The following is a 16871-nucleotide window of genomic DNA, read 5'->3' on the forward strand; positions in this document are numbered from 1 at the left end:
TACTTAATGAAATATTAGTTTAATACAGCAACATGTTAAGAAAATTATTTATCATGATCAAGTAGGTTATATCAAGCAAGTTATCTAATCTTTCTGTGCTTCAGTTGGATAATGATAATAACACTTATACTTTAGAAGGTTTTTGTGAGCAAAGGACTTTATAAACCTTGAAATATAATTTAAAGGTGGCTCTTTCTTATATTATATTGAATAAAATTTAATTTTCTTTAATTGAGAAAGCTTGTAAATTAATGATGAAGTCAAGCTGGACATGAATTTTACCTAAATAGATGAATAAAATGTGGGTTTCTCAATATACTACTGTTAAAACTAAATGTTTATAGGTTTAGAAAAATGAACTCATTTGTCCAGATAATTACTTCCCTGAGGGAGTTACTTAGATTTTAATATGAAACTGAAATTAAAATATTAAATACACAGTGTATATAAAATGACTATATGTTTGTTAAAATATAAAATTATGGGGGCAGCAAATGGTGCAGTGGCCCTGAGTTCAAATCCAGTCTCAGACAATTACTACTTATTGAGCAAGTTACTTAACCCTAATTGTCTCACAAAAAAATTATGAAAATTGATTACTATCACAGGCATATATATGAAATTATGAATCTTACAGTTCCAGTTGTTTTCTGTAGTTCAGTAGTTGATACCATTGTCTGAAATTCCCTCTCTTGAATTAAAGCATTTAGGATGGCCTGAAGGACATTAAAATAAAAGAGAAAGCTAATAACTTTTCAGAACTCTACATTCCCAACCCCTTAGTTACTGATACTTTTGGCAGGGATAATACTAATGATTAACAATTAACAATCTGCCAAGTGAAGAAGCAAAAATCACTTTTCCTTAGTTGTAAAACATATTCATCAAAGGGAAGAGTTTTAAAACAAGCCATGTATTAGTTGGTTAAATAGTCAAACATACAACCTGTGCTTCTTTGGACCACTCCATACCTGTGTACAATGAGGAATGAATCCATACACAAGCAGCCTATCATTATTGAATAAGGCCTGGATTTGTGTGGGAGCCTGAATGGGCTCTGGTGAATTTAAATTCAGTTGTTGCCATTTAACAGACACAGAGCTGCATCCTGGAGAAAATATTCTTGTCATCTGGTCTTCAATCTATTTTAAAAGAAAAAAAAAATAGGTTAGATCTTGATTTTACTTCACAAAAAAAGAACTTTCATGCTAAATTTAACATTTATATTTTTCCTTCTTGTTCTATACAGAATGAAAACTTTGGGGTAAATTTGACAAATGCCTCCTTAAAATGAGTCCAGTATCACTGTTACCCACTTTACATATGCAAAGGTAACTTCAATGCCTCTAGTGGGCATTAATTTCTCTAGTGGGCCTTTAGTAGGCAATCTTCACATCATCTTTTAATTACGATATTCATTCTAATAATACAAGTATTATATAACTTCAGATTGCTTGTATGTTGAACATTATGAACCAGCAGTTTTCAGCTGTTTTTATGGTAAAATTAATCGATTTTTATGGTGGGCTTTTTAAAAAAATTTGCTCAATTTTTCCATCCTTTTTCCTGACTGTAACCTTTATGTTAGGTGAGGCTGTATGCTCTTCTAGAGAGAATGTCTGTAAAGTTACTTAGTATTTCTGTACATATATAAGATTTAGGGGTAGAAAGGATGTGAGAGATCATTTCTAGATCAACCCCTTCATTCTACTGAGTGGGAAATTGAGATTCAAAAAGTGACATGCCCAAGGTCATATAAGCAAAAGGAGTAGGATTTGGACCCAGGCTCTGTCCAAACAGGTTATCTTTCCATGGTATCACCATTTAGGCCAAATGATTACTAAGGTTCTTTCTAGACCTAAACTTCTGTGATACTAAAGCAGGTGATTCAGGGAATTCACCTAAAGACTATTCTGCCCCCTATCAGATTTCCATTTCATTTTTTCTCCTACAGAGAAGAAAAAAGAATTTGGTTAACCTTTATTTTTCTGGATAGTAATACTGTCTAGTCTCTATTTAATTCTTCTCTTAGGCCTATACTGTTCTAAACACAAAAAAAGAACATCTCATTTTTCAAAACATTAAAAAAAAATTTTAATTGAATTTTATTTTTATACTTGACTAAAAGAGCCCAAACTTCCAAAATTAGAAAAGTGATCCTAAACATAGTCATAAGTTAGATTTACATAGGGCTTTGAAACTAATAAAGTGCTATTCTAACAAGATCCTTTAAATATGATGATTCCCATTTTATAGATGAGGAGACAGCAGTTCAATGAGTTTACAGAGTTGTCAGATCTGGAATTTAGTCCCAGGATTTCTGATCACAGGATCATAGATATAGTAAGAAGGGCCTTCAGAAGCCATCTAATTCTTTTTCCTTCATGTGGAAATTAAAAGTGATAGATGTAAAGCTGAAAGGGACCTTTAGCTCCTTTTAGTTGAACCCCTTCAATTTTTAGCTGAGGAAACTGAGATTCAGGGATGTTTAATTAACTTGTTCACCCTGCCAGTCTCAGAAGCAGAAGCCCCCAAGTCAGGGCTGTTTCCATTATATCACCATGCTTCCTTCCTTATTCTTAGGCAAGACCTCTTACCCTTTCACTAGAGTGTGGAATGTCCACCCATAGGCGGGATAAGGCCCTGGAAATTATTTACTGAGGCAAGTACAAGCAGTGATGAGCTGAAAAGCTAGGTACAACAACCTCCCATTGCTTGAGTTCTCTAAAGTTGATAATTTTGTAGGGCCCATAAATTATGTTATAAATAATCAAACAGCCCTTGGCAGAAAAAAAGGTTCTCCACTCCTGCCTTATACCAATCATAATGGACTCCACAGTCCTTTCTTATGGTTCACACAAGGTATAATTACTGAATAATAAAAATTGGTTTTTGGTTTGTTTTTTTCAAGGAACTCTCGTATATATTTTATTATAAACTTATTGTTTGCTATGTATCAAACCAGAAGGTTGAGGTGTGAAAAGAAAAACAAAATACAAAACAAGAACAAGAATGTTAAGAAAAACAAGAACCTTGCTTTCAAAGAACATACATTCTTGAATAAATGAAATGCGTCTCCTGTCTGATTATTTTACTCTATCATGTGACCAGATCACTGGGTTTTCTTTTCTTCTTAATCTTCCTTACTTCTTCTTCAAGATGCAGAGTCAAGAAGACCTACATTCAAATTCACTTAAAACATTTAATAGCTGTATGAACCTGGACTTTCTAGCCTCAGTTTCTTTTTTGTAAAAAAGATGAGATTTGGCTTTGACTCCATAGTCTCTTCCAGCTATAAATCCTTATGATCCTTTTTTTTTTTTTTTTTTTTTTTAATAAGGCACATGAGAAGAGCAGAACAATTTTCTTTTTGGCCTGATTCCCTTTAGTAATAATATAAATAATATTTCTTAAGTATTCTAATTTTGGAAATTCATGCTTACAATCCACATATAATTATTTTTCATTATAACTTTTTATTGACAGAACATATGCATGGGTAATTTTTCAACACTGACCCTTGCAAACACTTCTGTTCCAGCTTTTCCCTTCCTTCCTTCTACCCCTTCTCCTAGATGGCAGGCAGTCTCATACATGTTAAACATGTAAAACTGTTTTGTTTTTTTTTTTTTAACAAACTTGCGCCAACGATTATAACAGTAACAAATGACACTCATACACTGCTTTAAGGTTTCCCTGTAAGCCTGCATGTAAATTACCATTAAGTCCATTATTATTCTCTTTATACACATGAGAACAACTGGAGTTCAGAGATTAGATGGCTTGTCCAAGGTCACATGGCTAGTATCTCAGGTGGGATCTAAGTTTAGGTCTTCCTAACTTTATACACAGTATTCTATTCACTACATTAGCATGATGTCAGAACCCATACATTCAAATGGATGCTGTTTTGCAAAGCCTCTTCTTTGAGAAACTGCATGTATTTCAACAATGCTGATATAATTTGGACTCATTGGAACTCACTTTGGAACAGCCTCAGTGCCAGTTTATAAGCCATGAAAAAGTCACATATTGCTTCAGAATCACATTTCATTTGTCACCCCAAAGAGAACCAGTCATCTTCTTTTCAGAATTGGCTTTGGATGACTTTTATTTTAAAATTATAAGTCTCTGTCATGTTAGAAACCTTAGTGTTATCTTTCCATTTTCGCCCTTTCAACTCTCATAGCCAATCAGTAATGGATTCTTATTAGTTCCATCTTTGAAAGTTCTCAAATCCATTCTTTTTTCTCTATTTCCACAACTGTCATCCTCGTTCAGATTCCCGTTACCAACCTTCTAAATATTACAAGGCTTCCTACCATGACTTACCATTTCCACTTTCTGTCTCTGATAATCCATATGTCACATGCTGCCAGTTATCTTTATAGATCTGATCATTTTATACAATGTGCAAGAATTAAGAGTTTTTCTTTTGCTTATCATTCAGAGTCTCTATACGTGGCACTTTCTTAGCCTTTCAGCTTTAATACCACTCTTTCATGTACTCTATGTCCCAGTCATACTAGTCTATTTGCTGACTCCAAACCTACCCCAAGCTTGCCCATTTCTCTACTCTGTGCTGTGGTTCACACTGTTCCCTATGCCTTACCAAGACTGAGAATGTCTAGCTGTTCTTTAAAGCCCAATTCAAAAGTCACTTTCTCTAGGAAGCTTTCCTTGATTGTTAGTAACCAGCTATCCTTCCGCTTCAGATCTGTATAACACTTTGTTCTCTCATTGACTTAAGAGATTCTTCTGTCTTGTTACTTTTTTACATGAGATAGATTCCTCTTCCATGAAAATTCTCTTCTGATGATCAGCCATGATGTAGAGATAACTCTGGACTCTTGAAAATTGTGCATGTTAAACTATACTAACCTTCCTCTTGAGCTGGAAATGCTTAAAATATGAACCTAATGCTGGACTCAATAACATCAAGCATTAAGCCCTTCCAAATATGCTAGGATCTCTGATGGGTACTAGTGATACAAAAAATAAAATTGAGATAATCCCTGCCCTCAAGGAGTTTATATTTTATCAACGGATATAAGTAAAGACAGAATTAAAACAAAATAAATACAAAATAATTAGAAGAGTATTAACCACTTGGGGAATCAGGAAAAACCTGCTGAAGAATGTGGAACTTGAACTGAGCACTGAAGGGAGCTAGTGGCTCAAAGAGGTGACAGTAAAGAGGAAGAATATTCCAGACATTCTGGGGCAGCAAGGGTAACGGAATGTTGTGATAGAGGTATAGTAAGTGCATCAGTGGAGCTTGAGTGTGTAGGGCAAGGAAGGGAGTGATGGGGAACCAATTTACCTATGTGTGCCAGTGCGAGAGAAAAAAGCCAGATCGTAAAGTGGGGGTCTGTATTTGTTCTGGTGGTAGTGGTAGAGAGGCACTGAAGATTCTTAAATAGAAGAGGGATAGTTAGATCTGTGCTTTAGAAATATTAATTTGATGGCTTTATGGAAAATGGATTAGAAAAGGAAGAGACTAGAAGAAGGGAGAAAAATTAGAAACCTCTTGAAATGGTCCCTGAGTAATGAGGCCCTGAATGAGAGGAACACTGAAATGAACAGAGAGAAAGGAACAGATGAGAAGGCAAATAAGAATGAGATGTCAAGGGTGACTTCCAGGTTGCAAACCTGGATAGCTACAAGAATTCTGGTGTATTTGACAGAGGCAGGGAAATTAGAAAGTAGGGTAGGTTTAGAGAATGTAATGAAATTTGAGAAGTCCAGTCAGTGTTGGATATTTATTTAATAAGGATCTGTTGGAATCCTTACTAACTGCTAACTAATTAGAGTTGATCTAATCTTACAAGAAGATGTTTTGGGCAGAACCTGAAACAAGGTACTAAGTGGAACTAATTAATACAAGGCTTGTGTTCACACCTTTACTCATTGGAGTTCAATGAGTTCACACCTCCCTTGAAGCTCTTTGGGCCAGAGAGCACTATGGGAGAAAACCCACAATCCCTCTCTCTCGTATCCCACAATTCCTCCCTCTTGGATAAAAGAAACAGACAGAGGCTCTCGGGGAGATTTCACCGGAATGACATGAAGACTGGAGCTGGCTGGAGGCAGAAGAAAGCAGAGGCAGAGGCTGAAGGACCAGACCTTTGGATTTGGCGACATTCGGAGAGAGCTCTTGGAACCAAGCAGAGAGATAGGCCTCTAAGCTAACCGGGCTATATTGGAGATAATAAAAGATCTGAACTTTTATCACCTGGCTGCGTTTTGGGAAGAAGATCACCACATTTTGGCGCCCCAACAGGGACTGACAAAATCCTGATTCCAGGGAAGGCATCCAGAGAGAACTTTTATATTTTAAAGAAGAACAAGAACCCAACATTTGAACTCCAACAGGATCAACACAATTAATAATCATCAATGGAAGGTGAGCAAACAACTGATTTTTTGGCCATTTTTTTTTTTTTTTTTTGACAATTCAGGATGACTATCTACCAAACAGATGAGGGGATTGATCAGTGTCAGTGGAAAGAATTCTTACACCAAAGAAGTTGGGGATCTATAAAGGACTGAAGTTATAACTCCTTTCTCTCTATTAACTATAAGACCTATGAGGCTAAGAACCAGAGCTTATCTAAACTTTATCTTCTCCAGGTCTTAGCATAGTATAGAAAATTTAATAAATAAACACATATAGAATAGTTAATATATATTTGTGGAACTAAATGGAATCTTTAGAAAAATGTCAGAAAACAAAGTTAAGAGTGACAGACTTTACATGAATGACATTTGTGAACATTTTGTAAGCATTTGTGGAATAAAAGTATTAAAGGACTTAAATTCTATTATTACTTAGATATTAGAACCCAGAGATCCATTTCACTATTGTACAAGATTTCAAAACATATATAATTGTAATATTTCATAATCCCATAAACATACTTGAAAAAAAGAATGAAAAGGTGAAGAAACTTACCTGTTTTTTCCAACTATATTTAGATTTTGTGTTAAAGTATTCAAATGCTCCAGCACCATACTGGGACAAAGCCCTTAGGATATGACGATTTGCTGTGGACCTGGTCAAATTTTAAAGATTTAGTTTCAAAGATTCATGAAAATAATTTCAAAAGTCTTTACAAATTAAAATGCCAACAAAAAAGTATATGGTACCAACAGATAGTGTCATACCACCTGAGTGGTTTTGGGATTTATAATTTAAAAGAAATAAAATAAAATATTAGGGAGAACATATGTAATTCAAATTCCTCAGACTAATGGATGGGCTGATCTTTTTTAACAAAGAAACTGAAAAGTAGTGATAACAGATGGTCTTTTAGATCTTACTTCTCTCTAAATAAGAACTAGTCTCTTTTCAACCAGAAGTAGAGGTGGGAATGAAATGATAATTGCCACTTACACCTACTCCCAAATAAGGCCTATGGTGAACCCAAATACCAAGGGAAAACAAACACCTTCTCCATCCCTCAATTTCTACAATCCTAATCTTCTCCAACCTATCTGACTTCTTAGTCTCCTTTGCTGATCTGCCATCTATTCTATGCTTTCTACTCAAAGAACTATCTCTGAGGTTCTTCTTTCTATAGTCTTTCCCCTAGGTATCTCCTCAGCTATTACTGGTTCTTTTACCAATTCTGTCCTAATTCCCTAATTTCAGTCCTGTATTACCAATAGCCTGTTGGCCACACTCCCTTCCCCTCCATTTTCCATTTACATAATGATTTTTCTAGCACTTACCCAATTCCACATGTAAATAAGCGGGTGTGTCTAACATTTCTTTTTACAATCTGCAATGTCAGGCTCTCATTCTGAATATGCCCATCAGATAAAAGAAGTATGTTGCGCATCCCTTGAGAAGGGTAGAGTAAGTTTAAAAAACGCAGGATTTTCCAGAAGTCAGTATTTCCCATGGTAGGTGTAGCAGACTAGGAAAAAATGAAAAGAAAGTAGGTTTTATAAACACTGTAAATTTGCTACTCAATATTTCTTTTTTGGAGTATGTTTCCTTTTTTAGAGAAGGGATCCCTAATTTTTTCATGAAAGATTTTTTTAAAAATGACATATTTGCTACTTTGCCTAGGAATAAGAGCTAAACTAATATCATTCCATTTCTGCATTATGAACTTACAAAAAGCAGATTCTCACATTTCCTTTTAGACAATAGAATATACAAGTATTTTCTTTGTGCCTAAATTAAATGAAAATGAATTTTTTTGTTGTTTGTTTTTAATAGTTCATCATATACTTAACTTTAAATGTCCACAAAACCAATCAAACTTAGATTTGCCACTAATTAAACTTTTTAAATAAAGCATACCAATGTAAATTTACCTTTTCCCCAACTTATAAATTATCTAATTAATAGCCTCTCCAGCTAATACTATTTTAAATATAAAATGAAAGCGCTGGTATCATATGCTATTTTTAATGGCTTTATAATTATTCTTAATTAGTGGATGTAATCTTATTTTAGAGTGAGAAAATAGGAAAAAGATATTTCCCTTGAATAAAAATCACAGTACTCTTTGTGTCTGATAGTCTCAAATTGCACATATACTTCAGACTCTTTACAGACCAATTGTTCAGGCCCCTTGTTTAACTGGTTTACCTCTCCATCTGTAACAGATCTCCCGCCTTAAGTTGCCTCTCAACCAAAGATACTAAAGTCTGCCTTCCTGCTTACCTATGTGTGACTATAACATCTTTTTCTCCTTCCTGTGTCTTTATATAATGGTTACTGTCACATACCGGTTGTACTACTTTTTTCCAGATAGGAAAAAGTATAAAAGCTACATAAGTAAATGGAATAGTAGCAGACAACTTAGCAAAAACAGGGATGTATGCCCAGGACCTTAGAGGCAGAAATCCTGGGAATGCCACTGAAATTTCATATGCAAAGAAAGACTCAGGATATTAAGAAAGAATGTTTTACTCACCATAATGAACTCTGTTAGTTCAGGATTGCTTGTGGAGTACTTAGGATATGAAAATAATTCTGTATAACCTGTAAAATGAAATTTGTTTGAAACTTCTGTTAAACATCCAGCCATTCTGGAGAGCAATTTGGAACTATGCTCAAAAAGTTATCAAACTGTGCATACCCTTTGATCCAGCAGTGTTTCTATTGGGCTTATACCCCAAAGAGATACTAAAGAAAGGAAAGGGACCTGTATGTGCCAAAATGTTTGTGGCAGCCCTGTTTGTAGTGGCTAGAAGCTGGAAAATGAAAGGATGCCCATCAATTGGAGAATGGTTGAGTAAATTGTGGTATATGAATGTTATGGAATATTATTGTTCTGTAAGGAATGACCAGCAGGATGCATACAGAGAGGCTTGGAGAGACTTACATGAACTGATGCTGAGTGAAATGAGCAGAACCAGGAGATCAGTATATACCTCAACAACGATACTGTTTGAGGATGTATTCTGATGGAAGTGGATCTCTTCAATAAAGAGAGCTTTAATTGATCAAGGATGGACAGAAGCAGCTACACCCAAAGAAAGAACACTGGGAAATGAATATAAACTGCTTGCATTTTTGTTTTTCTTCCCGGGTTATTTATACCTTCTGAATTCAATTCTCCCTGTGCAACAAGAAAACTGTTCGGTTCTGATATATTGTATCTAGGATATACTGTAACCTATTCAACATGTAAAGGACTGCTTGCCATCTAAGGGAGGGGGTGGAGGGAGGGAGGGGAAAAATTGGAACAGAAGTGAATACAAGAGATAATGCTGTAAAAAATTATCCTGGCATGGGTTCTATCAATAAAAAATTATTAAAAAAAAAAAAAACTTCTGTTAAATATTTATTCTAGTAACTTCTAGTTGCAGTACCATTATGTGGTTCTATTTCTGTCATTTAAAAATACCTCACATATTTGTTTATGTACATTTATTGGGTTGGGCCTCACTTTTAGGAAACTGTATATATAAAAATCTTAATTTGTAATTGTAACAGGAGACTGACTTATAAGGGCCAATCCTGCACATATGCGCAGGAGACTTATAAATATTTGGTGAATCCATCTCTAGAAGTTAGTGATGATGTGGAACAAAGGTGTATAGCTCTTCACCAAGTATTGGCAAATGTTTAGTTTGTGATTGTTTCCTGTCAACATGGTGGACAGGTGAAGAAGGATCTTTTGATTAGGGGTTGAACAGAAACTGAGCTCATACAAAAGGCCCTAACACAAAAATTCATTTTTTCCTTCCTATTGGCCTTGAGATAAAAGATGTCTCTGATCTCTGGAGAGCTAATGGTAAGGGATGAATGTATGGCTGTTAAAACAAGTCTATATCTGACATGGGGCTACCTCCCATTTATATTTTCTAAACATTAATAAAGGGTTTTTGAAACTTTGAAGAACAAAGAACAAAGGTCTAGTTCAGGCTACCATATCAAAATTTGCAGGTCCTGAGATGAGAGCACCAACCATCCTGAGGAATAATCTGCTCAATTCAGCTCAGTGGCAAAGGTATGAGGGATCTTAAGTAGCTTGAAATCTAATTTTGAAGTAGCCCCCTCATTCTGTCTATATGTCTAGACTCAGTAGCCACTACTGAGTCTGGTGGGGATGCCTGCATAGCCACCAAGGGGCTTCACAATTCATCGCAGCAGAAGACTGGGCCCTCCAGTGAAGAAAGATATTACAATTCAGCATGAGCAAACACAAGTGAGCTGCTCGTATCATAGAGATTGCCAGTCTTGTGAGGAGCTAGCCTGGCTGAGCAGCAGAGTCCTTCATCCACCATCAGTATTGTGCCTGCCCCACCACAATGCAGAGAGCACCCTTCAGAAAAAAAGAAAAGAAAGGATCTAGAAGCTCTGTAGCTTCATCATTGTGATGTTTCTTAGCCACATATGTTCCCTCCACATATGTCTCATTATGATTGTGTTTTAAATTCATGTTCACTCTTCTCCCCTTTTGCTTGGATGTATTTGTGGGAGAATGTGCCCCAGAGGTTGGGTTGACTTATTGAGTCAAGTAATTACAGACTAAATTACTAAGGAACAGCATTTTCTGGCTGCTTGTTAAGCAAGAGTCCACTAGCAGAGGCACAGATGAGGCAATATTAGGAGGCTATCTGCCCACAGTGTTCCTCCTACCCTAAAGTACTAACAACTAATCTTGTGGAATTCCAGCCTGCCTGTACCTATGAGTTAAACAAGTGAGACTTGAGAGTTATTTAAAAAAAAAATATAAATTAGAGAGTGATAAAAGGATTCACTCTTGGATTCCTTTCAATATATAATTTTGTCAACATATTTATACCACAAAATCACTCATTTAGAACTCAAACATTATATAAAACAATCTCAAATAGCCCTTTATGTTTCTACAAAAAGTAAGAGCTCCATACTTTCCCCTGTGGACTTCCTTAGCATTGATATTACTTGGCCAATGGTGAGGTTCAGGAGAAGCTTTAACAACTGGGCCTTTTTTAGAATGGAATAGGCACATGGATTGAGAGAGCACTGAGCTCCATTCTTTCCTGTATCATGTGTCTTGACTCTTCTTTACAATCAGTACCTGATCCTTTCTCTTGTGTTAAGGGCCAGAACGCTGAAACAAGGATTCTTACAAGGTGTTAAGTCAGTGGAATTGATAAAGACAATGATTATCTAGTTTAGCATGGTGTTCTAAGTTCAGTATGATTGAGTTAATGTTACAACAAATAATGGTTTCCTAGTGATATAATGATTGGTTTATACTCATTGTAGAGCATGTAAGCTGGGAGCCTCAGCCAGATTCATTCAGAGAGAGCTAGGGAAGACAAGCGGACTGGAGACTAAAGCACAAGCCCTTGGACTCAGACTCATTCATCCCATTCATCCCATCTCACACCCTGTGGTGGCAGGGCTCTCCTCCTGCATTTTCTCCATTGAAACCAAGACTTCGGAAGGCCTTTAAGAAAGCTAACTGGGTCCCAGGAAAGGAAACAAGACTTTGAAAGAGGATTGATAAAGAATTTGGACTTTAACCCTTGGCTACTCTTGTGGTGATTAATCTGCTGAAAAGAAGGCTGCCCAGAGACTTACAGAAAACTGATCGAAGAATATTACACTCCTGTGATTCTTTGAGTGTCCCCACCTGGTGTAAAAGGTTTTTACATATCTTTTAATAGCATAAATTCTTCAAATAACTATAATTTCACAGTGTGCCCAGGGGGTTTTAACCTTTTTTTATGTTATGCACCTTCTGGCAGTCTAGAGAAACCTATCAAGCCCTTCTTTGAATAATGTTTTTAAATAATGGAAGGAAACACTAAATTTAAATTAGAAGTCGGTAAAAATAAAAATGATTTTTCTTTTTCCCATTTAAGTTCATAGACCTTTAAATTAATCTACAGACCCAAGTTAAAAATCCCTGTGGTAGAGACTCAGAGAATCCCAGAGTTGGAATTGATCAGAATGGTCATCTAATCCACCTATTCCCGGACAGGAGTTTTTTCTACAATATACTCCACAAACAACATACTCCTGTTTCCAGTTAAGATTTCCAATAACAAAATACTCACTATCTCTTGAGGTAGCACACTATATACTTTCTGACAACTTAACACTTGGGCGATTTAACCTTGTGAGTTTTCTTGTCAAGGTAATTCATGTCCTTTTAATTCTTTTATCCTTTAAAGTTAATATAGAATGTCACACTGTCAGAAATAACAGAAAACTTACTTGTGCCAAACTTGATAATATTTACTTTTTGATTCTCTTGGACAAGAGACAGAGCATGTAAGGCAATCTGCTTAGCTTGCAGTAATATTGAGCCCTCCATAGAATTGGAACAATCCAGACAAATAATAACTTCATTGGTATAGGCCTTTTCAGGTAGTGCAGTGCTAAAATCTGGATGGAACACAAGCATGCAGGCCTAGAAGGAAGAAGGAGACAATGTCAAGAAAGTGACAGATTCATCTCATAACTTCAACTGGAAATGAAAAAGTCTTTATTATGGAATTATTTTACTATTAAATTAATAATGAATTATTAAATTGGTATCCAGGTTTTTCTCCTTATTTAAGAACAAGCTTCTGTAAAAAGTCAGTCTCTGAAGGACATGATTGATGAGTAAGACTGCCCTAGCCCTGAAGGAATATGCTCTACAATCTTGGGCAGGACCTCGCCTAACTAAGAGGCCTAATTTCTATTAAGAGTATAAACAGAATCTAATTGGAGAAGAGTTCTTATCCCAGAGGAAATGAGATTCTGACCTTGAACTCCTCCATTTAGGGTGCCAGTTTAGGGTGATCCAGCTCATGAAAGAGAAAACCAACTAGAGTGATCTGAATGGAGATAAATTTCTTTGACCAGATTGTTGAAGGTAGGTGAATCTCATGATCAACCAATGTTCTCAGCAGGAGAAGCTGAAGACTCCTACCCCACATTTTCATTAAATGTCCCCCAAAAGGGTTGATTTCCACTTGTCAGAAGCATTCCTTTTTACAAAGGCATTTAAGTCATTCAATGTTTCCATCAGTTTGTGTTTGGTTACCTAAAGAAACTACTGACCATCAATTTATTGACTGCCAGCTACCTAATTAATAAATTGACTAATTATCCAGAAAATCTATCTCTTGGGTTTCCCAACCATTAAAGCTATGACTTTCAATTGGTCTTTCATTCAAAAATAAAAATAATTTTTACTTTGCTAATTGAAGAATTGCTAGTTGAGGCATAAAATTTAATTTTAAAAGACCCACAGAATTCTAGTTTTAAGTTCCAAAATGAAGAAGACAAAATTAAGCCAGGCAACATAAAGAGGGAATAGGATTACACAATAAAATAGCAGAGTGAGGTGACCAAAACCAGGAGAACAATTTACGCAATAACAATATGAAAAATTAATTATTTCTCTCATACTTAATAATTAATTATTGAATCGAGACCAAGGTTTTTCCCCTTTTCTACTGCTTCATCCAGAAATCAACCAGGGGTAGAGATCTAAAAAAACAATTAAGAGAAGTACTTAAGTTTGAGTTCCTGGGTGTATATCTACTCAGTGTTTGCTGGGACAAGTCTGGGAAAAATGTAGATTCTCCCTTTTGTCAGACAGGTGATAAGGAAATTGATTAGTTAAGATATGGATAATATAGGTCACATATCCCCAAACCCTCATTTTAACACAGCCCACTTTTCATTATAATATTTCCTGTTGACCCATGAAAGTTGATTTTAAAAAATTATATTATAATTAAATATACATATATATATATAGATCTGGACCTGATATTTCTATTGAGTGGATTAGCCCAGGACCACTCCCAGTAGCTCAAACTTAAGTGATCTCATTCAACTGGAAATCTAGGCCTGGAGGCAGTGAAGGAATTGAAGAAATCTCATTCAATGGAAGCCCTACCTTGAGACTGCCAATAAAATGACCATTTTGAACTCAAATCTTTGCAGAAGTCTGAAGTAGGAATTATGCTTTGCCAACAAAGCTCTCTTCTTGGCAAAGCTTCCTACCAAGAGTCCTGCCTGTTGTGAAAAGACCCTCTTCTCAGTGATAATCTTTGTTATTTCTCTGCCAGGACCTCTTGCCACTGAGGAGTCTGTCTTCCTAGCAAAGCTGGCTTCTCAGTGCCAATAAACTTCCCTTTTGCCATTCAGACTTTTCGGATTCATGAATTCTTTCATCTTGGACCTGTGCAACAAGGGGATTCCCACTCCAATTCTCACAACTCTCTGCACTGCCACTAACCATATCAGTATAGATTGGTTTTTATTTTCGTTTTTGCTTTTTCCTTTGTATCCCTATCAATTTCTACAGCCCATGGCAATGTTTAATAAATGTAAATGTCTAAAAAAAGTTTAGAAAATGTTTAACAAATGCTTGTTGATGGATTGATAAAAAAATGGAATTTTAGTGTGCTATAAGAAATGTTGAATAATTCACAGAAAACTTGGAAAATACACAAATTGTAGCAGAGGAAAGCAAGCAGAACCAGGAAAACAATAGACATAATGACCAATACTATAAATAAAAAAAAGCCAAGTGCTGTGTAACTACAATGTCCTGTCTTGGCTTACAAGAAGAGATATATAGAAACCTGACTCCTTTTCCTAGAAGAAATGAGAGAGTGTGGATGGGAAATGTGGCATTTTCTGCCACACATGGTTGCAAGGTACAGTGGTATTATTAATGAACTGCTTTTCTTTACTACTAAAGAAGACTCATAGAGTAGATATCTACAGAAATTATTATGATCTGAAAACAAAAGTTATCAATAAAACTTAAAAAAAATAAGTAAGGAAGTTCAATTAGATGGTCTATTAAGTTCCCATCTTTTTTAAAACCCAGTCATTTACTTAAGCACTATGACAGGAGTTCCTTGATATCTTGAAGAATAAGGGACAACTGTCTATTATGTTAAATGACAAAAAACAAAACAAAACAAAACAAAACCAAAATCAAAAGGAACCCTTTGCAATTTCTCCTTCAAGATTGAGTCCCCCATAATCATACTGAATTTCAGAACTAGAAAGTACTTTAGAAATCATTGAGTCAGAGGAATTAGTTACAGAATTCAGAACTGAAAAGGATCTATCTAATCAATCACCTCATCTTTTATAGCTTAAGAAAAATGAGACTTAAAAGTTAATCCAAACCTTTCATATTACAAAATAATAGAATTTGATTAAATTCAAGAGAACATATGTTTATTAAATGCTTACTACTTGCAAAACTGTGATAGGTAGTAGAAATACAAAGATAAAAACCAAGTTCCTGTTTTCAAAGAACTAAGAATTCCCTGACATTCTGGGAGCAAAATGATACTCAGAGATATATATCTAATGGCAGAGACAGTATCTGGATCCAAAATTAAAATATATTCTGTCACAGAAATTAAGTGAGCATCTTTATACGAAGATAAATTAAAGATGGGAAAGCACCTTGGAAGTCATCCAGTACAATGCCCTCATTTTATAGATGAGGTCACTAAGACTCAGAATTTTTAATAACTTGCTTCTGATCATACATGGAATAAAGAGAAGATCTGGGAGATGAATCTAGGTCTTTTGACTTCATTCTTCATACCTAATTTTTTCCCCCTCTTTCTTCAAAGAAAGTCAATACCAAAATCAAAAGAGTTAGGCATAGCTAATATATAATTAGGCTATAATTACATATGGTGAGAAGTCACTAATATTCTTCTATTTTATAGGCTTACTAAATTAGAATAATGTCACAGATATGGTGTATTTTATTTTTTAAAAAATCATTTGTCAAATAAATAAATACTTTTAAATTTTAAAAGATTTTTTAAAAATTACCTGACACAAATCTCCCATGTTATCTTTGTGGGTTAAATGGCAAAACTGAGGCTTGGTTGTAAAATAGTAAGATGTATTGAAACAGTTATTGTCATCTGACAAACATCATTGTCAATCTAGATAAAGACCTCTAGGGGGAGACTACAAAGCTCAGTGCTTGACTCAGATTCCTGTCAATTTCTGATCAATCACAAGCAGCAAATATTTATCAATTTTGCAGATAATACAAAACCTAAAGATATAGCCAACAATAAGGGACAGAAAAAAGATTCAAAATTATCTCAACAGGTTAGAAAATTGAGAAGCAGAAATTTGGTACAAATAAGAATCTTGTGATAAGAATTACGAGAGCTAGCAACCCCAATGTTCTACACCATTTGCTTCTGCTAGTTTTAGGGCTTGCTGGCAGAGAAACTTGTATCCTTCATGACAGGAGTCAATCTCAAGGATCAAAGGAGAGGAAAGATGTTGTTAATAATTCTAGAAGGCAGGTGTGTGTGTGTGTGTGTGTGTGTGTGTGTGTGTGCATAGTATGTGTATATACAGAAAGAGAAACAGAGACAGAGATAGAAATGAGATACACAGAGAGAACCAA

The 16871-nt window shown here is 35.3% G+C and overlaps 1 protein-coding gene across 4 annotated transcripts in view; it reads right to left on the reverse strand.

Annotated features, from left to right (window-relative positions):
- PARP4 (poly(ADP-ribose) polymerase family member 4) overlaps positions 1–16871 on the reverse strand; it is a 135908-nt gene that overhangs the window by 53741 nt on the left and 65296 nt on the right. For all 4 annotated transcript variants that reach the window (XM_051986616.1, XM_051986615.1, XM_051986618.1 and 1 more), the window contains 6 exons: positions 12680–12875; positions 8934–9001; positions 7735–7922; positions 6956–7055; positions 972–1142; positions 636–716 (listed from right to left, as the gene is read on the reverse strand). In XM_051986616.1, coding sequence (XP_051842576.1) covers positions 636–716; positions 972–1142; positions 6956–7055; positions 7735–7922; positions 8934–9001; positions 12680–12875 — 804 coding nt within the window. The remainder of the gene's footprint in view (positions 1–635; positions 717–971; positions 1143–6955; positions 7056–7734; positions 7923–8933; positions 9002–12679; positions 12876–16871) is intronic.

Source organism: Antechinus flavipes, chromosome 3 (assembly GCF_016432865.1).
Source record: "Antechinus flavipes isolate AdamAnt ecotype Samford, QLD, Australia chromosome 3, AdamAnt_v2, whole genome shotgun sequence".
Classification (NCBI taxonomy): domain Eukaryota; kingdom Metazoa; phylum Chordata; class Mammalia; order Dasyuromorphia; family Dasyuridae; genus Antechinus; species Antechinus flavipes.